The 21,771-nt window shown below is 40.9% G+C and overlaps 1 protein-coding gene across 5 annotated transcripts; it reads right to left on the bottom strand.

Annotated features, from left to right (window-relative positions):
* Window positions 1-56: 56 nt before the first annotated feature.
* Window positions 57-21,090, bottom strand: LOC141789881 (ceramide transfer protein-like). 5 transcript variants are annotated; one of them, XM_074669388.1, is made up of 18 exons: window positions 20,420-21,089; window positions 20,053-20,187; window positions 17,606-17,722; window positions 8,821-8,928; window positions 8,442-8,580; window positions 7,852-7,938; window positions 7,609-7,766; window positions 5,529-5,621; window positions 5,293-5,379; window positions 5,011-5,103; window positions 4,557-4,634; window positions 3,710-3,805; window positions 3,246-3,378; window positions 3,075-3,145; window positions 2,855-2,983; window positions 2,418-2,547; window positions 1,806-1,943; window positions 58-1,657 (listed from the first exon to the last, which is right to left on the bottom strand). In XM_074669388.1, the coding sequence occupies exons 1-17, from the start codon at window positions 20,507-20,509 to the stop codon at window positions 1,816-1,818; spliced, it is 1,872 nt and encodes a 623-aa protein (XP_074525489.1). In that variant the 5' UTR covers window positions 20,510-21,089; the 3' UTR covers window positions 58-1,657; window positions 1,806-1,815. The 5 variants fall into 5 exon arrangements, with proteins under 5 accessions (XP_074525490.1, XP_074525491.1, XP_074525489.1 ...); XM_074669389.1 differs by lacking the exon at window positions 4,557-4,634 and having other exon boundaries at window positions 57-1,657; window positions 20,420-21,090; XM_074669390.1 differs by lacking the exons at window positions 17,606-17,722; window positions 20,053-20,187; window positions 20,420-21,089 and adding exons at window positions 9,116-9,268; window positions 11,778-11,864 and having other exon boundaries at window positions 57-1,657.
* Window positions 21,091-21,771: the final 681 nt, after the last annotated feature.

The following is a 21,771-nucleotide window of genomic DNA, read 5'->3' as shown; positions in this document are numbered from 1 at the left end:
ACTGCTGGTGAAACAGTCGACAGCTTGGTTCAGTTGTGTAACAATTTTAATTTACAGAACATTGTCAAATTGCATTACATTTAGTGCAAATAATAACACTTCTGATGTACAACTTAGAAATATACAAAGTGTGTAGATTACTGACAAGATATCAAAATTAAAAATACTAAATGCAACTTTTAGCTGACACTGATCATCAGCAAAACAAATATGCAGATCCTTCCTAACCTCAGACCCTTAGACCAAAAATCTGATGGTTAATTCTCAACCAATCAGATCTAATGATTGCAAAACTCCCAACTTTAGATGGCATCAGACACGATCTAGAGTAAATTTAAATCTTGAGGTATGACGATGTGAAATGCTGACCCTTCCTCCTGCCCTTCATTAAGTGTTGATAAATGCACATCTGGTGGCTGTACAGTAAAGAGAGCCAGGATTCTTTGGGGTTCATCCTGATGTCTAAGGCATTCTGGGGCTAGTTCATCAGTCAAAGGGCAGGAGGCCACTGCACTGTAGTGTGGCAAGTGAAATGCAAATTGTTAGAGTATGACAAAGGTCTTAGGGTCTAGATTATATCTTCTGTGTTTCTCCTACCCTGCTCGATAAGCAGCAGAACGAATGTACAATCCTTTTGTTTACTGAGACATTTTCGGTGCCTCATCGGGGGCTGAAAGGGTGAAAAACAAAGCAGAGTGTACAAAATGAACACACTCACCTCTCACTGAAAGAGAGGAGTCTTTATATCAGACACTACTGCAGGCCGTTTGTAAATAGCTGTCAGACCATGTGACACGGAGGTTCAGGATATCTTAATGAGGCCAACACACAGCATCTATAGACCACAGCATCGGCCATCGGTTCAACTGTGTCGAAAAACATCTTCCAACAGTCAGACCAATGAAAAAGCTCTTTATCTCCCACTTCAGGTTTCCTTGGCCCATTACTGTCACCAAATTCAAGTTCATCAAATTTAACAGTCAATTCACATTTCTCCCATTAGTAAATGAACTGAAAACCTGTTTTCTCTGTACAATTCATCGTGTCCATGGTGCTCTCAGTAAGCTACTTTTGAACAACCTAGAAATATAAAGATTTCAAAGCTTTAGGCTCTGACCCCCCCATCAAACCGCAGGGCGAGTTATCACTAGAGGGACAAGAGAAGGCAAGCAAGAGGAGACACTGTACCACACTTCATCTATGCTCTTCCAGTCATGACCTGCTGTCGTCTCTCGTGGTCGTTACTTTAGCAGCAGCAACACGTGTAGCTGTAATACTAGTGATTAAAGCAAACCCAAACAAGTCAAGAAGTATGTAATCATAAGAAATGTACAAAACAATTTACAAAAAGCAAATAATCGGTAACAACAATTCAAAAACCACTTAGGAAACTCTTCAATTTACATATAAGTATACTCATGACCAAGTGATGGTGTTAGGCCACTATAATGAGGCTGAATGACGACTACTGATGGGTTAAAGCCATAAAACCAGTCCCTCCTACAAACAGGCGTCCTGTGGGGTATCCTGAATGATATGGTGTCCAGCATGTAGGAAGATTGAAAGCACATTCTAATCGACTGGTGAATGGGTCATGTGGTCATTGAGAGCCATGAACAATGCAGTCCACCAAAAGGCAACCTTGGCCTCCCAGAGCCTGAAACAAGAAGAAGAATTCAAGGGTTCACTTCAGAAATGAACAAAATCCACCAACAGATTATGATCTCTCGACATTAAACCTACTAAAGGTTCAGTTATCAGTCAAAAGTTTAGTATAAAAACAAGATGTGTTTCAGTTCTGTTACCAGTTTGTGCTTAAAAGAGGATGGGCTTCCCAGCAGTTTTCTCCTGGACGTAGGAGGTGAAGCGTTTAAGGAACTTGGGATACTCTCTCTTGGCCACGGCTCTGAGGACTGAGGCTGGAGCCCAACCTCCTGGGTTTACTGCAGCCAAACAGGAAAATCAACATCAACAGACTTCATGTATATATAATTAACGATAGATGATGGAGTCATGAACCCAGTAAGCGCCCTCTAGTGAAAGGTAAGGTTTGTTCTTGAAGTTTAAAACCACCTCTCACATCTTGATAAGTTTGCTTAACTGTCTAAAAAACCAGCAGCTATAATATTCCACAACTTTATAAATATCACAACGGATTAAATCTTTAACTATTTAACAACAGTAATGGCCTGAATACTAGTGTTAAGTTGTGGTTTTCTCCTCTCCACATGTGAATACTGTTCTGCTCCGACTAAATATTGTAGAAATAGTTTGTTAACCAGAAAAATATGTTCTGACCCAAAGTGACATTTGCTCAGCAAAACACAGTCACATGGGTTGTAATTACATAAGAGTTTTTATTCTCTTGTGCAGTGTAAATTATCTGAGATCTTCTCAGGCTGAATAAAAACACTTACCATTGGCAACATAGGTGATCTTACAAAGTATGTTGTCTCTGCTGATCTCTTTGTCGCCCTCTGGTGGGCTGACCAGAGTTTGGCAGATCATGGCAACATTGATTTTGGCACGAACACAGCGGTTTGTAGGCTGAAAGTTAAACCAAAACGTAAATACAAGCAATGTTCAAGCTGCCAAGAATTACACTCAGGTCAATAAAAAGTACATAAACAAGGTCTGAAGCTATTCTTTCCCTGAAGTGAACAGGGCCCTCCCGTGAAGCTTCAGAATGGTTGCAGGATAGTTAATTATTATATTTTCAATCTGATTGAAAAAATAAATCCTTGAGACATCTAGGAAACGTCACTCAATAGATACAAATATTTATATCAGGAAGTTTTTGTCCTCACTTGCTTGTAAAGTTGCATGCTACCAATAAGTAAAACAATGAACTTACTGCAGCATTGTCATGGTCCACAGAAAAATTGCAGACCAGCCATGTGTCAGGATCGTTTTCATTTGTTGCCAAGATTTTCCTGATGGCAGACAGGTAGAGGACATCTCTCTGCGATGCTGGCCACACTCTCTATAAAACATCCAGAGGTTTTGAGCTGACATCAAACAGGCTCCAAATAATAAATCATCAACCTGCTCAAGGCACCATGAAGGCAACTCACCTTGTGTGTCTGATAAACAATGACCGCATTATCCGAGAGTGTTTCCACAACGTTGAAGTTTTCAATGGTGGCTGTGGGAGGAAGAGTTCAATTGTGTCATAATGTTAAAAAAGAAAATATGGACTGAGTTATGTAAGAAGAAGACTTTTGTGTGTGAATGTGGGAACTCACTCTCCCAGTCCAATCGGACGGCTGTGTCCCAGAAGTAGTGACAGACCTCGTGCCCCGTCACCCCCTTGACTGCGTGTGTCGCTTTGAGAGGATCCAAAACAATCCCGTTCTCCTCGACCTCTCTCCTGTACACCTGTGAGACAGAATGAAGACGAAGCAATCAGGATTCAAATCTGTGATGTAGAACGAGACACATGCTGAAGAATCTCCTCAGTTACAACAGAGTACGACTTTTTGTTTTAAGAAACCAAAGGATCTTACTCAAGCATCTCATGCAAATAACAGTTTCAAAGTTGATGTTTGTTTGTTTTTAATCCTCGAGCTCTAAATGCTCCTGCTTCTGCTCTTTCATTCTTCAGCAATTCCTGCTCCTCTTTTTTTTAAGTGAATGAGAATTAAATATTCTCAGCCAGCCATCAAGGGAAATGATTCATAAGCTTCTTCTCTCCCTCCTCTGCGCTTACCTTCATCTCTCCTTCTTCTATTACTAGCTGCCAGTTGGCATCTCCTCCCACATCCTGAAGCGAGTAAGTCATATGATTCTGCACCATCTCCTCCACCTGAGACACAGACAGAAATTGATTAAACACTACTGTTAGTGTGTTGTTTAAACCTCTCCTTACCTGCCCTTGGGGACATGCTTTCAGACAGGACACAGTTTTGGGGAAAGGAGAGAGAACCGTGTCCAGCTTAATGATTTATAGACTTAAACTATTGATAGACCTAACACCTGTGCTTATATTTCATAACACGTTTTGATAAAGTCTTAAAGGATAAGAAAAAAGAGGGCTCTCTGAAATCCCAGGCATTCCTTCAGAAAACACAATAGCCGCTGAACTGTATAAATATTAAACATCTGACCCTCCTCTGGGTTTTTAATTCAACATCCAAGGAATGCGTTCAGAACACATGCAGAGTCAGTCTGGATTCATGCTTGCTCATGCTGTGAAGACGAGATGTGAGGAAAGGAAATGAGGTTTCTAGATTCCAGACATGCATTGTACCTATTTTACTATCTGCATTACAAAGACAAACATTTTGTGACAAAGCCAGCCTGTAAGGAATTCCTGTTTTGTCCAGTCAGGAGTTTTTTTCTTCATGCATCATGGAATAGAAAAACTTGAAAATAACCTCCTAACACATGCTGCTAAACGCACAGTAATGCTTTTAAAATCCTGGAGAAACTGGTTAGTAGACATTCTATCTGCTCATGCTCTCTCCCACTACAGAAGAAAGCAGTAGGCGTTTGTGTACCCCTGCAAAAACCCTGCAGGGCTACACAAGGAGCTCACTTTTGACCAAATACAGTACCTGCGTGCTGAACCTGTGAATGTCATCCGAGGCACTGACTAGCTCAACGGAGGATAGTGAAGAAGAATGGCTATGGGGCTGTACGGCAGAGAGGAAGAGCGAAAGAGAAAGGAATAAGCAACAAAACAGAAAGAGGTCCTACTGCAGACGTCCACAGGGAAATAGCAGCAGCAACTGTAATCACGTTTGCAGGAGGATGTTATGAAAGCTCTTAAATTACCGCAGTAATGAGCATAAACTGATTCAGTGTAAACACATTAAGATTTTCAAGTGTAAGCACAGAAGTTACACCTTCAAAGTTTATAGACTGACGGGAGTGTTGGAGGCTGACTAGACTGCAGACAGGAACGATGAGACATTTCTAGCAGCTGCATTCGATAACCTTATATTAGAACAAGAGGAGAGAGAACATCAATGTGTTCCCTAAAGAGAAAGTAAGAACTTTGTTGGGCACCTTGGTGGCATATCGGTGTGTACCGATTGTGGAGTAGGCGTCTCCAGGAGGCACTGGAGTCAGTCGAGGTATCCTCACTTTCTCCGATTGGCACTGAGGGACAGAGAGTAGGAGTTTCAGAGAAAAGACACATCTGTGTGATGTAACTTCAGTACGGCTCTGTTCAGTTTGCTTAGTTTAATTGTTGTTTAAAGCAAAACAGAAACCCTGAAAGACAGCGTGGATCAGGGGATTTGTTGTGTTCCACCTAGAGTAGAGTTATCTTTTAGGTCTGCATCACACCTGCTCCTCTATCTTGTCCTGTCTGTCCAGTGCAGCTTCTACCGCGTCAAAGAACTCGTCCTCATTGATCAGGCTGTTCGGTCCCTCCTGTGGAAAGAAAAAGTTATGGATATGAGCCTCCCTTGGTGACAGCACTGAGAGAGAGCAGTAATAAACATCAAAGGGTAAGCAATCAAGGAAAACATGACACGGGATGGTCCAGAAATCATTCAGAGGGTGATTTTTGTCAATCTTGCCTCATAGTCTGGGCCTCCATAGTGTGACTTTTTCTTCAGTTCATTCATCGCAGACTTGTAGGCATCTTCTACCCTCCTCCTCTTCTCTAGCTCCTGAGAAGATGGATATGTGTGGGGTAGTTAGTGCAGCTATACCAAACAAGAAATAAAGGACAGCCTTTAAGAGGGAACACCCATTGAAATAAGTGTCACATTCAAAAGAGATCTGCTCTATATTTAGACAACACACAGAAGCTTTGTTGTTATCAATTCAGAAAATGTCTCTTTCCAAGTGATAGTGCTGTTTCATCAGATGACAGCTCACAGAAGACCAAATAAAGAGGAGGAAAAAAAGAGGTCGAATAACTGGGCAAACCCACCACTTCATTTAGCAGAGAGAGCCCGAGCACTCAAACAGGTTTTACATAATCTCTCATTCCCTGCCAGAGGCAAATACCCAACAGACTGCTCCTACTGCTTCAACCATCCATGTCTACAAACAGAGAAACTAAGAAGGCCAACCAAAGTCCCAGGGCCACAGAAAAGTAATCACAAAGAACTTCATACACTGAAACCACTCAACAACTAAAGATCAGATTTTTAGATTTTCTCACTCACACAGTGACAAGAAGCACACAAACTAACGAAAACAGACCTTTCCTTGAATATACTGTCATAACTGTTTAAAAAACACTTAAACTGAAGGAATCCAAACAGACAGAGGCTATGAAACCAGTCTACAGCAAGGTGTGGACATGTATCATTAGGAACAAAATCAACAGGAGATGATCCCTGTTGTCGGCTGTTTGAGCCCTTCACCGACAGACAGACAGAAACCTACTGTGAAGAAGAGACTGCAGGTCTGCAGAGGTATCCATTTCTGTGTCTGGTATTTGAGCAGCTCTGTCCCTTTATGCAGCGAAGGCCTCAACAAACTGCACCACGACGTCCGAGAAGTCATTTTGTCAAATTCACTGTCCGTACACTTTCAGTCTCAGCAGGCAGGTAACTCTCCTCCCAGTGTGTGTTCTGCGGCTATTTCTGTTTCTGTAATCCACATGGGCAGCTAAAGTTCACACCACATAGCCAGACCCAGATAAGACTGAGGTAGTTTCACTCCGATGGTCTCACTAACTGAAAACACTTCCCGGCTGCTGGGTTAGCTTTTAGGGTTGGGCAGCACGCCTTTACACGGGGGAAGAAAAGAAACTGGTTTGACAACATGAGCTTGGCTGATCAGCATGAAGAGCTGTGAAGAACATACCTTTAGACACACACACACACACTGGATAAAGCTCAGTCAATGGTTAAAAGAGATATGACAGAAACTCAAACCAATCAAAACAACCTAATAAAAAAATGAGTAAGGTCCATTATTGTGCAACAGGTGCATTAATAACCTGAGTCAGCAAGTTTTTATCAAGCTGTACAGCATAAATTAAAGCTCTGTGATTAACGGCGAGATGTAAAGCAATTCAAGTTTTATTTCCTATGACTGTATGATAAACAAGTTTTTCTATTTTCTTGCTTTACAACCAGATTTTGCAAATGTTTTAAGACTTAAAATTTAAAACGCCCTTTTAAAATAGTTTCACTTGAGGAACCTAAACATTTCTCAGAAAACAAAAACCACTAAGGTTCCCAAAGAAATATAAATCTAAACCAACCCACGTCATGTCTTTACGTCTGACAGAGAGGCTTAGAATAAGGAATCAGGGCTGGTCAAACCTGTTCATTCATGGCTTTTTTTTTTTTTTTTACCGCTACTGTTTATGTGTAAAACCATTTCAGTGCTTCCTCCAGTTTATAAATATTTACCTTTCCAAAACAACTGCTGCACCTTTTGTGATACAAGACTTACCATCCTTTCAGTATCAACATGAATAGCTGTCTGTTTCAACATACCACAGTGTTGGTTAAACATTCTGACAGCCCAGTGTTGCAACATACGTCACTATCTGAAGGCAACAATTAGCCCCATGGCCTGCTGCACTTCCATGTGTCAGTAGCTGATGACACGCCCGTTTATGAGGCTGCTTATTACCGACGTGACACTGTGCACTTTGAGGTGTGAAGGACATTATAATCAGGAAGGCTGTACCTTGTCCAGTCGCTTTTGCCAGCTGTCCTCTCGTTTCACCATCAGTTCGATGCAGTGAGACAGGGTAGAGAGGATTCCTGCTGTGGTGGCCTTGAAGGTGATCGCCTCTCCCTTGAAGTCGATCCCGTTCATACCTTTTGGACTCGTTGGGGGACACACTGAATCGGGAAGAAATAGAGAAGCGGTGAAGTTTGACAGCTGTCCAGTTTATTACTTGAGATATGACAAACGAAGCACACTTACATTTCTCTTTGCTGCCATTGTTGTTGTGATTGTATTCACCATCAGGTCTTGTAGTGGTGGGGAAGTCATCTTCATCCTCTTCTACTTCTACAAAGAATACAACACACTGATTATCCACTAAGAAAACATCTTAATGTGAAAATTCAAAGATTTTAACTGAACTACTTTCAAACCTGTTCAACAGAAACAGCAGAGTAACTTGAGCCAGCTACTGCACTTTTTTAACATATTTCATCCAGCTTCATTAATTAAAGTACACGTTCGCAAAAGAGTAGGTTCAATAAAAACTGGTTACTACAAAGCATCCTTGCTCAGAGTTTCAACATCCCATAAAATGCTCTGTAAGTGGATATTGATTTGTGCTTCCTTTCTGAATGATCTTACCAACCACTCTTCCTCACCACTCACGGCACACAAGCCAAGTAAAAAAAACTCCACCCCACATTTATTAATGATTTCTTTCCAGAAAACACCCAGACCAGCTTGTAATGCCACGTCGACACTTCTTCTAATATCTGACTCTTTCCCCAAATGAATCTAAACTGGGATGTGACACGACCTCCTTCACAGTGTATTATACCAGTAATTACCTCTGTCTCTCTGAAATTCATCTTTGGACACAGCGTCAGCACAGGAGTCAAAGTATTTCTGCAGGGTGTCCACTTGTCTGCACAGAATGTCCCGGAAGGTTTCCATCTCTGCTAGCTTCTCACGCAACCTGTGCCCCTTCTGAGCAAAGGGAGAAATGAAAGTAGAGAGATACGATTAAAAGGATGTTGGTTTCTTGTTTCAGTCACGTGCTAGAGTCAAGATTAAAAAAAAGCACACCTGACACAAACAGCACAGGATTTCTACTAATCTGACTTTTATTACAGGTTTATTTCAGAGGGAGCTTTGTATTTCTGGTCAAACGGTTACATTTACAGATGAACATGATCTCGTGATCAGGATCTGTTTTCTTTTATTTACCTTAAAAGAGGATGTAGAAGTAGCCGACAAGGCACTGGCTGCAGAGGTGAGAGACAGCATGGAACCATGACGCCTGAGACTGGTTTCTGAACCGTAGCCAGACTCGGCCTGGATTAAAAAATAGAGATGATGGGCGAGGAGGAAAGTAGAGGAAAATGTGGAGAAAGGACAAGAAAAAAGTAGGAGAAGACAAGATCAGCAAGTGCACAAAAGAATTACACAATCTGAAACATGAAACAAGCAGTCTGCAGCTCTGAGTAAGGCTGAGCTCGACCACAAGAGGCTCTACACCTACATAGACAAACAGTCTTTTGTAAGGGACGAGGGATGACAAACAGCAGCATGCATTAAAACCTTCCAGCAGGTCGGATGCTCCTTGGTTGTGTAACAGGAGAAATAAATAACTGATGATCCCAGAGTGAACAGATTTGGGCGCGAGTATAACTTTCTGGAAGAAGGATTGCAATATGAAGTGTGCGACCTCACATGGCATTGTGTAACAGTGTATAGCCCGGCTTTAAGAAGAGACAGTGATCAGCATCAGTTCCATTTCTTCATCACTGAGCAAAGCCAACTCAGCACAGCAACAGAGTTTTACAAGACGATCTACAACCAAACTAACAAGCACAGCCAGCACTAAAGCTGAATAGTTGTTTGTGACACGCAGAGTGTGACAAACCACATTATTCAGCAGCAACAGAAACAACAGACACGTCAATTCTACCAGCAGGAGCAGAAATGAGGTGATACAGTGGGCTCAGGAGTCTTCATTGGTGTGTTCAAGTTAAGTTTTAGCTCGAGTTACAGTGCATCTTCCTACTTCTTTTTAAAACTCAAACATCTTCAACAGTTTATAGATTTATGTTTTCAGCCCTAACATGGGCGTTTCTTCAGAAAAGTGAGCAAAGTGAAGAGGCAGGCAGGTAGCTGAGCCCACATACATCCCTCTGCTGGGGATTGTTACATCACTTGTATCAGGACGACAGGAGGAGGAAACTGACGGCGACTGCTGGTGAACAGACAGTGGGCTGAATCACTCTCTGATGAAGACAGGCGGAGGAAAGAGTCTCATTGTTTGCTTAAGAAGGTGAGTAAACTCACACATCCCCATGGTTACTCTGATACAAAAATAAAAGTGATACTGAATTTACAAAAATGAGAGAAAAACAATTAAGTTATTTGGTTGTTTTGAGTACATATGGATAAATGGGTATATCATTTATTACAATCAAAACTTCAAAATGTTCTTTTTATTCTATACTAAACACAACCATGTGGACAACAGACCAATGCAACTAGTTCAGCAGTTAAAATATTACACATTAGTGAAACTAAGAATCTTAATCAGAGCTGAAACGATTCCTCGAATGATTCGAGGTACTCGATTACAAAAATTACTCGAGTAATTTTCTCCGCCTCGAGGAATCGTTTAATTTTAAAAAAGATCAAAGAGTGGTATTTCAAATAGAGCTGAAGCCATATTAAGAGAGTTTTCAGACCCGTCAAGCTACCTCTTATACAAAATAGCAACTAGCAACAAATCTAGCTTCTTTTCTGGAGTTTAGAGACTAATGGGTCATTCTACAAAACGGGTGCCATTTGGGTACGCAACATTTGATGAGATGTACAAGGCACAAAAAATGTGTCAAAGTGTGTTTACAAATTTTGGAGCTACCAAAGCAAGTGCTCTTATTGACATGCTGTATCAGAAAATTCTATTTGTTAAAGAGAAAAAAAATAATTTGAAAATCAACTGCTCTTTAACCAAACAAAAATGTATTTTATCCAATTATTCGATTAATCGATGGGATATTCAGTAGAATACTCGAATACTAAAATATTCGATAGCTGCAGCCCTAATTTTATGGTCAGATTGAAAAACGTCACAATGTTTGAGTGAGGCCGGACCATCGCCGGCTGGTCGTACTGCTGCATTGCTGAGATTTTTAAAAATAGAAAACATTTCCCACACGCAAACAGTAAAACAACTTCAGGTGGAGAAGCTGCCTGCAGGAGTTTTAAAAGAAATTCAATACTTTTTGAGACTTAGACCGGAGGTCTGCAGACAGCTTCAGCGTATCACAGATTAAACCTTTACTGATGGGGGATTTTAACACATCACAACTTTTTTTATTAGACTCACACAGCAGTGTGATTACACCAAATCTTCCAGTGTTAACCACTATCTTCAATCTTTTTTTGATGCTACAACACATTAAGTCTTTGAACAAACACAAAATGTGTTCATGTTGACTTCACGTTGACCTTTAGGCGACGCCTACACTCCAAACAACCGAGTGCAACAGTTTGGCAGAAACACGAGGAAATAAACATTAGACTAAGTGTTCCTGGTGAAAGGCTGCTCCTCCAACACCACCAACATGAAACAATCTTATTTCCTTTGATTTATTTTTTCCAACAGGTTGCAGGAGTCGTAGAGATGTTGCATCTTGTTCAGGCACAGCCGAGCAGCGATGAAACAATAAGGCGGGTGTGTGGTATCAGCAGAGACTGCCATTTTAGCGCCACCGCTCACATTCATGACACCGACATGCAAACCTCACACCCACTCATACGCAACATGTGAAAAGGCATTTTGAGACGAGATTAGGGTAACTAATCACAGCATGGTTCTATGTTAGCTCAAGAAAGGAATTGATAAATTATTTCTTAGCAGACCCTCTCATACAAAGCCATGTGCAACCTGGTTTCTACAAAATTATCTTTATTACATATTCATGTTTGATAATCTTTTCTCAGACAGACTCATGTACAAGAGTGCAAAGCTCATCCTGTCTCATCAGTAATGAGATACACTGAATGCATGCAAACAGAAAATGTTTATAAACTCCATAAATGAGAGCAAACACAGGTCCTTTCTGAGTCAATCATGCAACTTAAAGACTCTAATGAAAGCCAAAGCAAGACTGCAGCATGCCAGCATGCTATAAGCCCACCATTCGGCCATTCCAACACCCAAAGCAGATCAGGACACTGCTGCAGTCCCGGCGGTTAGCTGGCCCCAACATGGAACTGACGCTCCCCCAACACTCCCGCTGCTCTGACAACTGAGAGGTTTAAATCCAGCACAACCGTTCCCTGGGACACACCTCACTGAGGAACAAAGGGGAAGAGGAAGAGGTGCGGAAGAAAAGCCACACAAGCCCTGCTTAGCACATCGAGTGGAAGAAAGCAGCGACGAGTGAGAGGAAAGGAGGAAGAGGAAAAAGTCATTTGCTCTCTAGCAGCCAGGGGAGAGGCAGACACTGGCTGTTCCATGAAGCATGAGAAACACACGGAGCTGAAAGGATGAGTCTCGTGTTTCCTCTGCAGAGTGAAGCAGGGCTGCTCTCACATGGAAACACATGGATTCAAGACACACACACTAATGTCGCTACACTCTGCTGCTGCTGCATGTATGAACAGAGCACACACCCTGATATGAGAAACCTTTTCATCCTGTCCATCTTTCTGTCCAGCATCCATCACTGAGAAAGCCCTCGTCACTGAGTGTGTCTGCATGTTGTGTGAGAATTGGGTGCATGTGTGTATGCATTACAGAGCCAGAGTCCAGGGCTGTCTGAAGCTGTTTGTGCAATTTAACATTTAAGTACCAAATGGGTGGGCGAGTGAGGCAGCCCACTGTATGTTATGACAGAGAGGAGAGAGAGGGAGAGGGACAGAGACGCAGAGAGTAGGAGGCAGGGAACAATATTTCTCAGCATCTTCTGCGTCACTTCTACCTTACTCTCCTTTCCTCCTTTGGCATTTTGATTTGCTGAAGCCAGATCTGGGTCAGCTGTGTTCAGACTGTGCCACCGACCATCCCACAGATGTGGCCAAAAACCACAAACACAACAAAGGGGGAGTCCCCCTTCTCTCCTGTGATCCCCCCCTGAATCCAACACAATGGAACAGCCCTCCCGATATGATCCAGAGTTTCATGTGTCCCTCTTGATTTTGTTGCTGTGAGAACACGCGACCGAAAAAATACATTATTCATCAAGAGCTGCACTTAACGTCCCCACGGTGAGCACGACTTTTTCCACCACCAACACAAACACACCTACACATAAGAACACAAATGGCCTTGCACAAAATCTGCTCTTATTCCCTGCAAAATAGCAGACACTGTGGTACGATGAACATGTGCATGGGGGTTGATCGACTTTGCAAAGTAGCTTATAGTTTAAAAGCAGATGTTTAAAACAAGTAATGAGCTATTGTACCCTGAATGTGAGTATGGTCAGGAGTGAATAAAACCAAATGTGTAACTCTTCATTACAACACTTAAAAAAAGTAGATGAAGTTGACTACAACATCACACCATATCCAAAAGCCACAACATCAAACCTGTTTTTAGATCTGTTTTTCAAGACGAAAAGAAGTAGTTGCTTGGTGTTGGAGAAATGTGCACATTTGTTTTGGAGGCGTGTGAAAGAAAGTTACAGCTTTTAGTTTTGAACAGCAATGTTTGTGGTGATGTACATTTGTATATATAGTATCATTAGAGGATAGTAGTAGTAGTTTTAGTTTCAGTACAATTGTAAACACAATCTTAAGCCAACAACTTTAAAAGTTATGTTCACAGCCATGTCTCGTATTATACTACTTCAGAGTGTCTGAGGACTCTCCAAGTGATTTTGAAAAAATCTGACTTCTAGATATATTAGGGGTGAGTATTGGCAAGACCCTCACAATACGCATCACGATACTTAGGCTATGATACAATAATATCACATTATTACACAGCATTGTCAAATGCTCGATCCTGATTGGTCAATTACAACAATCTACGGTCTGTTATTTCTTAATAGCAGACCATTGTTGAGGACACTTCTGAACGACTCGGGCTAATCACGTCATATCATATCAATCTGCCGAAAGACGTTTATACCTGCGGCAAGACATCGTTAATTTTCTGTTGTTTTCTGGTGCTCCATCAAAAATTAAATATTTTTCCAAAATCAATTTTAATATACTTGGAGAAGACGAAACATTGGATTTATGGTTGATGGCTGACCAGTCCCCGGTAAAGAAAAGAAGAAGAGAGGAAACCAGCAAAGAGAAAGAAAGAGAGGTGAAAAGACACAAGGAATTAGATGACACCGAAATTGACAAAATTGAGGAAGACAGACACGAAGTTAATACTAAACGAAACACGGCATGGGCCATGAATGTGTTTAAAGACTGGCTAATTGAAAAGAAAATGTCAACAAACTTTGACAGTTATTCCGCAAAAAACCTCGACCAGGTGCTGCGATCATTTTATGCATCTGTCCAAAACTCCAGCGGCAAGACCTACTCAGTTGCCAGTTACATTGCAATTAGGTCTGGGATATCTCGAAATTTCTCATAATTTGATATTATGAACTGTGCTACTTTCAAGTCCCGCAACGGGGTATTTAAATCAGTCATTAAAACCCTCCGTAAAAACGGGAAAGATGTCACCCAGCATCACCCTCCCATCTCAGCAACAGATTTGCGGCTCCTCAGGTGCTCAGAGGCGTTGTCCCCACACACAGTGGTCGGGCTGGCCCGAAAAGTGTGGTTTGATGTACAGCTGCAACTCGCAATACGGGGAGGGAAGGCAATCGAGACCTGACAAGAGACTCTTTCATTGTGAAAGAAGATGAGAATGGTAACAAGTATATTTCTCTCGCCCACAATGCTGAGACAAAAAAACCACAAAGATGCCAAAGATCCATGCAAAGAAAATTACAGAGGATGCATCTTTGCTGAGCCTGACAATCCAAACTTCCCTGTTGCCGCTTCGCGTCGGGGTCCTGCATCACCCTGTCTGTGTTTATTTCTCTATAGAGACCGGCTCGCTCAACATTATTCCTTACATATCAAATTATTCTGATATTCTAGACAGTTAAATATTTGATTGAAAACAACTTTTTTTGTTTCATTGTGTTTGAAATAACTAATACATACACTTAACTTGAAAACATAAAGTGCATCAAGTTTGTCACTTAAAACTACTGTGACATTAAACTAATGTTGCACAGAAATTGTTGCGTGAAAGTTGTGGTCAGATGGTGAAACTGATAAAAGTCACTTGGTGTAACCAATGTTACTCATAATATTGCGCAGAACATGACCATGATTATAGTTTTATCAGTTAACTATACTGTAAAAATTAAACCTAAAATGATTTTAAACTAACTGACCCAAGAATAAAGAAAATACATCAATGTGTACGTCATGAAAACCCACATCATCAAGTTCAGGAATAAAATATTTTGAATATACTTTGAGATTATATTCAGTATACAGTTTATGGGCAACATTCAACGAAGTAGCTCCTCCATGCCATCTACTTATAGTATTGTACTTCTAACTCACCTAAAATATGAATATTCAGTTCAACAAAAATATGAATATCAAGAGTTGAAATATCAATATTTTATCTCAGGTCAAAGTATCACGATATGTTGCTGTATCAATATTTTTTCACGCCTTTAAGATATATACCAAAATATATGATTTTTAAATGCTAATTCTAAGTCTCCCAGGTGGGTTGTCAGGACCAGATAAATTTATGGCACCTAAAAGTCCAAATTACAACACCAATCTGGCTTAGTTTATCAGTGAGAAGAAAGAACTGTGTTTCTCTCTGCTGAAAACCATTTCTTGAATTTATTTTGTTGTAATGGACACTAGAGCTGGAAAGCTTAAAGGGAGAGTGACAGAACATTAGCTCAAACACGAGCTAAGCTGTTTGTGAAAATGTACATTCCAACCCACATGCAGCAGTTATTCTGCAATGGTTTGTTCAAACTTGAGAGTCAGTCAATAAAATGAAGAGCGATGTTACATTAGCTCTGCTTGGTGAGGTTGGAGTTGGTAGATGAGCAGTGGTAGGACATAACCAGGATTCACTAACTTTACATGTTAGAGTCTCGCCTTAAAGCACTGGGCTGTGAGTAGTGCTAAATATAGCTAGCTGTTGAACTTAAGTACAAACTGAGTCTACAAAGTTCGTTTGTTGTCACGTTTCACACAGAAGCGTTACATATCTGATACATAGCAACATTACCTCGTCACTTAGCCTCCTGGATAAAGTTGTCTTGAACAAAAAGCAGAGTTAAAAAGAAGATCTGATCCGTATTCATTTGCGTCAAAACAAACACACAACTTGGTAAAAGTCATGGCCTCACAAGAGTGGCTGCAAGTGCTCTTGGGAAACAGAGTCTTTAGTCAAATTTTTTTTAAATGGATTACTCACAAATCTGGTCTTGTGAGATATATACACTTCTCCCTGAGTCATTAGTTGCTTCGTCTGTATCAAAGTGAAAGCAGTCACAGTCATAATAAATAAATTGATGAATAAAATGATCAATAATAAAGGCATTAAGTACCAGATTTAGACTCTGAAATAAGCAGTAAGAGACTGCAGATTGCAGGCTTAATTACAACATTTGATGACATTAACACACGCTCCCACACAAGTTTGATGAATGAATCAGGAAAAGTGTGGCCGTAAAGTGAAGTAATCCAAAGGCAGTCTTCTTCACAAAGATGATACCAGGCTGCAAGAGGTTAACACTGCATAATGCAGCGCCTTCTTTGTCCACCTGGAGGCAGTGCAGACATCCACACACACAGCTATTAATGCTGTAGCCTGCCCTGCACTGGGCTTTCAGAGGTTACTAAAGGTAACCATTCAGACATTGCCCTGAAAACTCTCATACTGTTGTAAATGAGCAAAATGAGACCAGCAGTCACTCTCACTCAATTAACACGCTGACACCGAGAAGCAGGAGGAAAAAGCATCTCTTGGAGGAGAAGAAGTTCCAGTCAGAAGTGACTGAACAGGGATTTTGTCAAAGGGTGGTATGATGAGGGTCATCTCTTGACTACACAGCTTTATGGTTTAATATGCAGGCAAGTAATCATCATAAGTGGCATGAAATGAAAACATTCATTCAGATCATTTGGGCACTGATGATATTTAGTTTCCTTTAAGCAGATATTTTACAAGTAGGTCATGAATTGGTATCAACTCACTTTAAAAACAAGTCAATATAAAACAGGTTTATGTTCTATTTGTAGAGTTTGTTGGTTGTGTGCAAGTAAAGAGCTAGATACAATTAGAAAGATAGTTTGAAATTTTTTCAATCGGGAGACAAGTAAACTGAGTTAAAGATTCACTCAAATATTATTTCGTACTTATCATTATTTACTTCTCTTGTAAGTCATGATGTCCTGACTGGTATATTTTAATAATTCTATATCGAGAAGAAATGTAACTTTTACTAGATTTTGTAACAGCTGCCTGTTATCTGGTGACAGGGGATACCCCCACATCAACACCTCACTCCTCAGATTCCTCACATTCCCCAGGGGGGAAGGTCTGTGTGTGTGCCTTGTGTGTCTGAATCCCTGCCACACCCAGCTCCCTGAACCAAACAGATAACTCCCTGTCTGCTCTGAAAAACACCCCAAACTAGAACCGAACCCACATACCGTCAGTCTCATTCATTTGGAGCGAAAGACTTGGCAAGTTTGAAAAACTGGAGAAACTTTTATAGTACAGCATGAGAACATTTTTTTAGACTCTTGACAAACACCTCACAAATCCCCCAAAAACAAAAGCTCAACAGGGACTGGATTTAGGCACACTGCGTATTAAATTATTACCAGGGCACTACAGATGAACTGCTTCCAGTTTGGCACAATTCCAAGGAGTGACTAAATCCCAAGAAAATCTGAAAGGTGTAAATAGAACCAAGAAAAGAAAAGTCTATTCTAAATGGGAAAAACACATTTTACTCACCTTGTGCAGCTCTATCGACTCAATCCACTGTAATCTGTGCTCAGGGTCTTCAGCTCTCAGGTACCAAACGCTGTCGTTCACACTGATGTCAAAACGGCACTCATCGAACTCGTGAGGCTGCACAGAAAGAGGAGAGGGCTTGTTTATAGTCGCTGGGTGAGGACTCTGAGTCATGTGAGGACATACTGTCACAAGCTTTATTTGAATACCAAGACGTACAAAAAATATTTCAAACATGTTTCCCTACTCAAACAAAATCACAGTGCTAATTTCTTGCCATACTGTTTCTGCTTACGATCCTGACTGACTAGATATGACATATTCTGGTCACACATGGATTTCATCAGTCACAGAAAAGATTTTGCTGCACAATAAACCAGCATTTTAATTAGAAACTGGTGTCTTGTGTCTGCAGGCACAACTCTAAACATTTGCAGCAGACAGAAATGCACAAAAGCACAGATTTCTTTAGCATGCCTTTGTCTGAACCTGGGTCATCGTAACCTTCCTTCTGTTATTAGGCCAAATTGTTCAACTATTTCACTCCCCTGTTCCACAATGCACCCCACCCAACTCCAATCACTGACCGCCTAGGGCTCCCAAACACGTGCACCAAAGAATTCCCCCGTTTCCTCTGAGATTGGAATTTGACCACTGCACTCAGCTGAAGAGAGATCTGCTCTGTAAAGGTTCCTGTGAAGAAATAAGGCGTAGCTGATTTGAACCCCGTCCCATTTCTCTTTTCCTCAGTGGTACTGCACTAAGTCTGAAACTCCTGTCAGCTGACACAACCTCACGTCCTTCAAGTTTAATGACATTTGCTGAATGCCGCTCATGTGCTGGTTTATTGGCGGCACGAGACAACAGAAACATACACTTCAACTCAGAACGTCAAGCATCAGTCTTCTGTTTACATATCTGCAACAAAGCCTCCACACTGCATCACTGGGCTAGAATCTCACAATTTGCATACCTGGAAGAGTTTTTTTTCTCTTGCCCTTCAAAGCTTCCCTTTATAGTAACCAACAATTTAGCCTCAGACAGGTACAACTTCAAAGTGCCCTCTAGTTTCAATCTCTAAAAAAAGAGGGGTGTGCAGCAATGGCAACCTTAAGTGCATCCAGGCATGTTGCCATTTCTAGTTGGAGAAATCCAGTTTATCTTACTGTGCTGTATCAGACACGGTCCATAAAACTCTGCTTTACAATCCCGTTTATAACTTGCTCATTGGCCAGGGACAATCTCTTTCTCCTTGTGCAAGCACTACCGAGCACTCAAGCTACACTGGCTTTTTCTGAGTATAAGATAGTGGCATCTTTACTGTATGACAGAGCACGTTATCAAACACTAACAGTCATCGTTTCTGAAAATGAATTCAATAGCTTCTTATTTATATCATGATCGATGAGATAGTAAAACTTCTTGCACATATTTTCCACAAGCCGAGAGTCCGGTGCTTGTATTTAGCCTCACAATGTATAACAGACACAGTGTATAACGGACGGATGTTAGGCAAAAAGAGAGCAGGGGCTTGTTTCTGCATTCCTGAGTCCTCATACCACTGGCTTTACATATTCTGGAAGAGCAGAGAGGCAGTAAGAAGAGACTCATGGGTCATACTACTCTAATTATTACCGAACATGAAGCAGGACTGTGTACACTCTTTAATTAGTGTACTCTAACACAATTAGAAAACACTCTGAATGTCTCAGAGGATTCCAATCTAGTCAGCACAAACACAGGAACTGGTGTAATGCTCCCTCAAATGAACACTCTCACAAGAGGAAACTAACTGTAATCTCAAATGTTGTGGTTTTAATCCTGTTTTGAGTCATGTAAGCCTATTGCACAAATCACAGCAAAACCGTTTGTTTGGCCTCTGTACTTGGTAGCAGTATGCACAGAATGAAGAGTGAATATTTAACCAGGGTGTGGGATTTCAACTTAGCTCGCCAGCAGGAGGCCTACGTGGGGGAAATTCAGGTCTGATTTCCACAGTATTTGTTAAATTTATATCCTAAGATGTAGGGGATGTCAGTTATACACAGTGAATACATTCAGTGCTGTAGCAAGAGGTAAGAAAGTGTTCTCAAATATCTCCTGGAGCAAGAGTACCTAAGGCTACTAAATTACAGGTCACATCTTAATAACAGCCTCATTATGGTTAATGTTTACCAATCTATTTTTGAGGAACATGGATTGAACAACTTAAAGTTCAACTCTATGCAAATGACAGGGACAGGCAGGATCAAAGCACAGAGACCTGCTGGAGAGGGGTAACTTTATTCCAAGTGCACTGATGCAAAAACTAAGCCCTTTCATGGTCCCTGTCCAATAAAACCCACCACCTCAAATGCAGACCAGGTGCTGAGCTCACTGTGCTTCTTTTTAGTGAAACAGACAGCAGTACAGTGATGTCCAGTCCTCATAACATGGTAAGTACTTACTGTGATGACAGCCTTGCTAAGGCACAGGGACCCCCTGCAGCCGTACTCCCGTTCATCCTCTGACTTGTAGTAGCTCAAAGTATTGTTTTTCAGCACGACCCATCTGTCCTGCCATCCGTGTATGTAATTTGTCCACTGTACACACACAAGGGGTAGACATTGAAGACCAATGGTCAGCAGAAGTATGCAATCATCATTTCCTCCTAAAGTTGTCTGCAGGATTTGAACTATTGCAGTTTGTCGTTTATGTTCATGTGACAATGCCTGAGTAGTTGTATGTTATTATTAGCTATGAAGGGTAAGAGTTGATGATACATATCTGCAGTGGGACACGCCGTAATACTGAAAGTGGTACAACTAATATTACCTTGCTTAAAACGCCTCCGAGCTCCACTGGCTGCCCGGATTCAGGGTCCACATCCTCATCCGAGCCAGACGATGAACTCTTTTCGGACATTTAAATCCAAGCTTTGAGTGAAACTTAAGCCTAATTTTATCAGACGCAAATCAAAGCCACTTCGCTGCACGGTTGGTTATGACGTTAAGTTCACAAGCTTGAGTGAAACCTGCAGCTTGTTTAACTCAGCTTTATCGTCATCAAAACGGGGTTAAACTGCCATCAACTGAGAGTAAAAATGGCGAAACTGATCTTCGATATGTTTAAAGATGTAACCACACCAGGTTATCTTGCAGCACGTAGACAGCTAAGTCTGAACTTCTTGGTTTTGCGGGCTTTGTTTTGAAACTGACGTCGAATACCAATGAGACTAGCTAGTTAGCGTTAGCTGTCAAACGACGCAACCAGCTAACATTAACCTAAGCTAACAAGAAACTTGTGGCTGTTCTTGTAAGCTGTCTCACTTGTAGTCGATAAACTCAAAGTTGTCGATCGGATTGCCCAACGTCTTAATGCCGCACCTCAACTTCGAGCTACAAATGCGAGCAAACGACTGTTTCCCTCCCGTGGTTCCGCAGTTTAGTTAGCAGTAGCGAAGGACTGCCTAGCTCGTCTTCATTCAGGTCGGGGGGAGGAGTTGCAGCCACGCTTTACTGTGTACCTGGAAAGCTGCGTCAAGTTTTACAAATTCACTGCAACACCGGAAACTGTATATGAATTAAAAGCATACTGTTTAACGGACTGAAATGTTCGTGCGACATAAAGTTTGTCAACTTCAATTTCCTTGAAACATAATTGTGTTGTATATTGAATTAAAAAGTAAAAATTATAGAAAAAAATTTCAATTATTTACTGCTGAAGATACCAGTAGTAAAAGTCATACTTTGACCGAGCAATCTATTTTTCATCATAATGACAACGTTAAAGCCAGACTTCATTATAAGATGATTTTGGAGACAAAATGAAAACGTAATCCAACATGCTGATAGGAGAATTTGTCAATGGATCCAGCTTGATTCGATTTCTGCATAATTATCTTGCCTTTTAGTTCCCTTAAAACGTTGAAATTGACTATTCCCAAACTATGTCAAAGGCCATGTTTCGTGCTTGCTTAGTCGAGATTTGTGGACCAGTTTTTATTTTCACTTTTCTGGTTTTATTTGATTGAGCCAAAGATAATGGCATGTCTACATTGCTAAAAAAAAAAAAAAAAAAAAAAAAAAGCAAAGTAATTCTTCCAATAATGAATAGTACATTAAACAGAATAGCTGTACATTTTTAGTGATAGCATTTAATATGTAATAACTGTCAAATTTGAATTA

This window comes from Halichoeres trimaculatus, unplaced genomic scaffold (genome assembly GCF_033239565.1).
Source record: "Halichoeres trimaculatus isolate MK-OKI-2021-1 unplaced genomic scaffold, fHalTri1.1 fHalTri1_scaffold_5, whole genome shotgun sequence".
Lineage (NCBI taxonomy): Eukaryota > Metazoa > Chordata > Actinopteri > Labriformes > Labridae > Halichoeres > Halichoeres trimaculatus.
The sequence above is the reverse complement of the archived record's forward strand: the minus strand, read 5'-3'. Positions and strand labels throughout refer to the sequence as shown.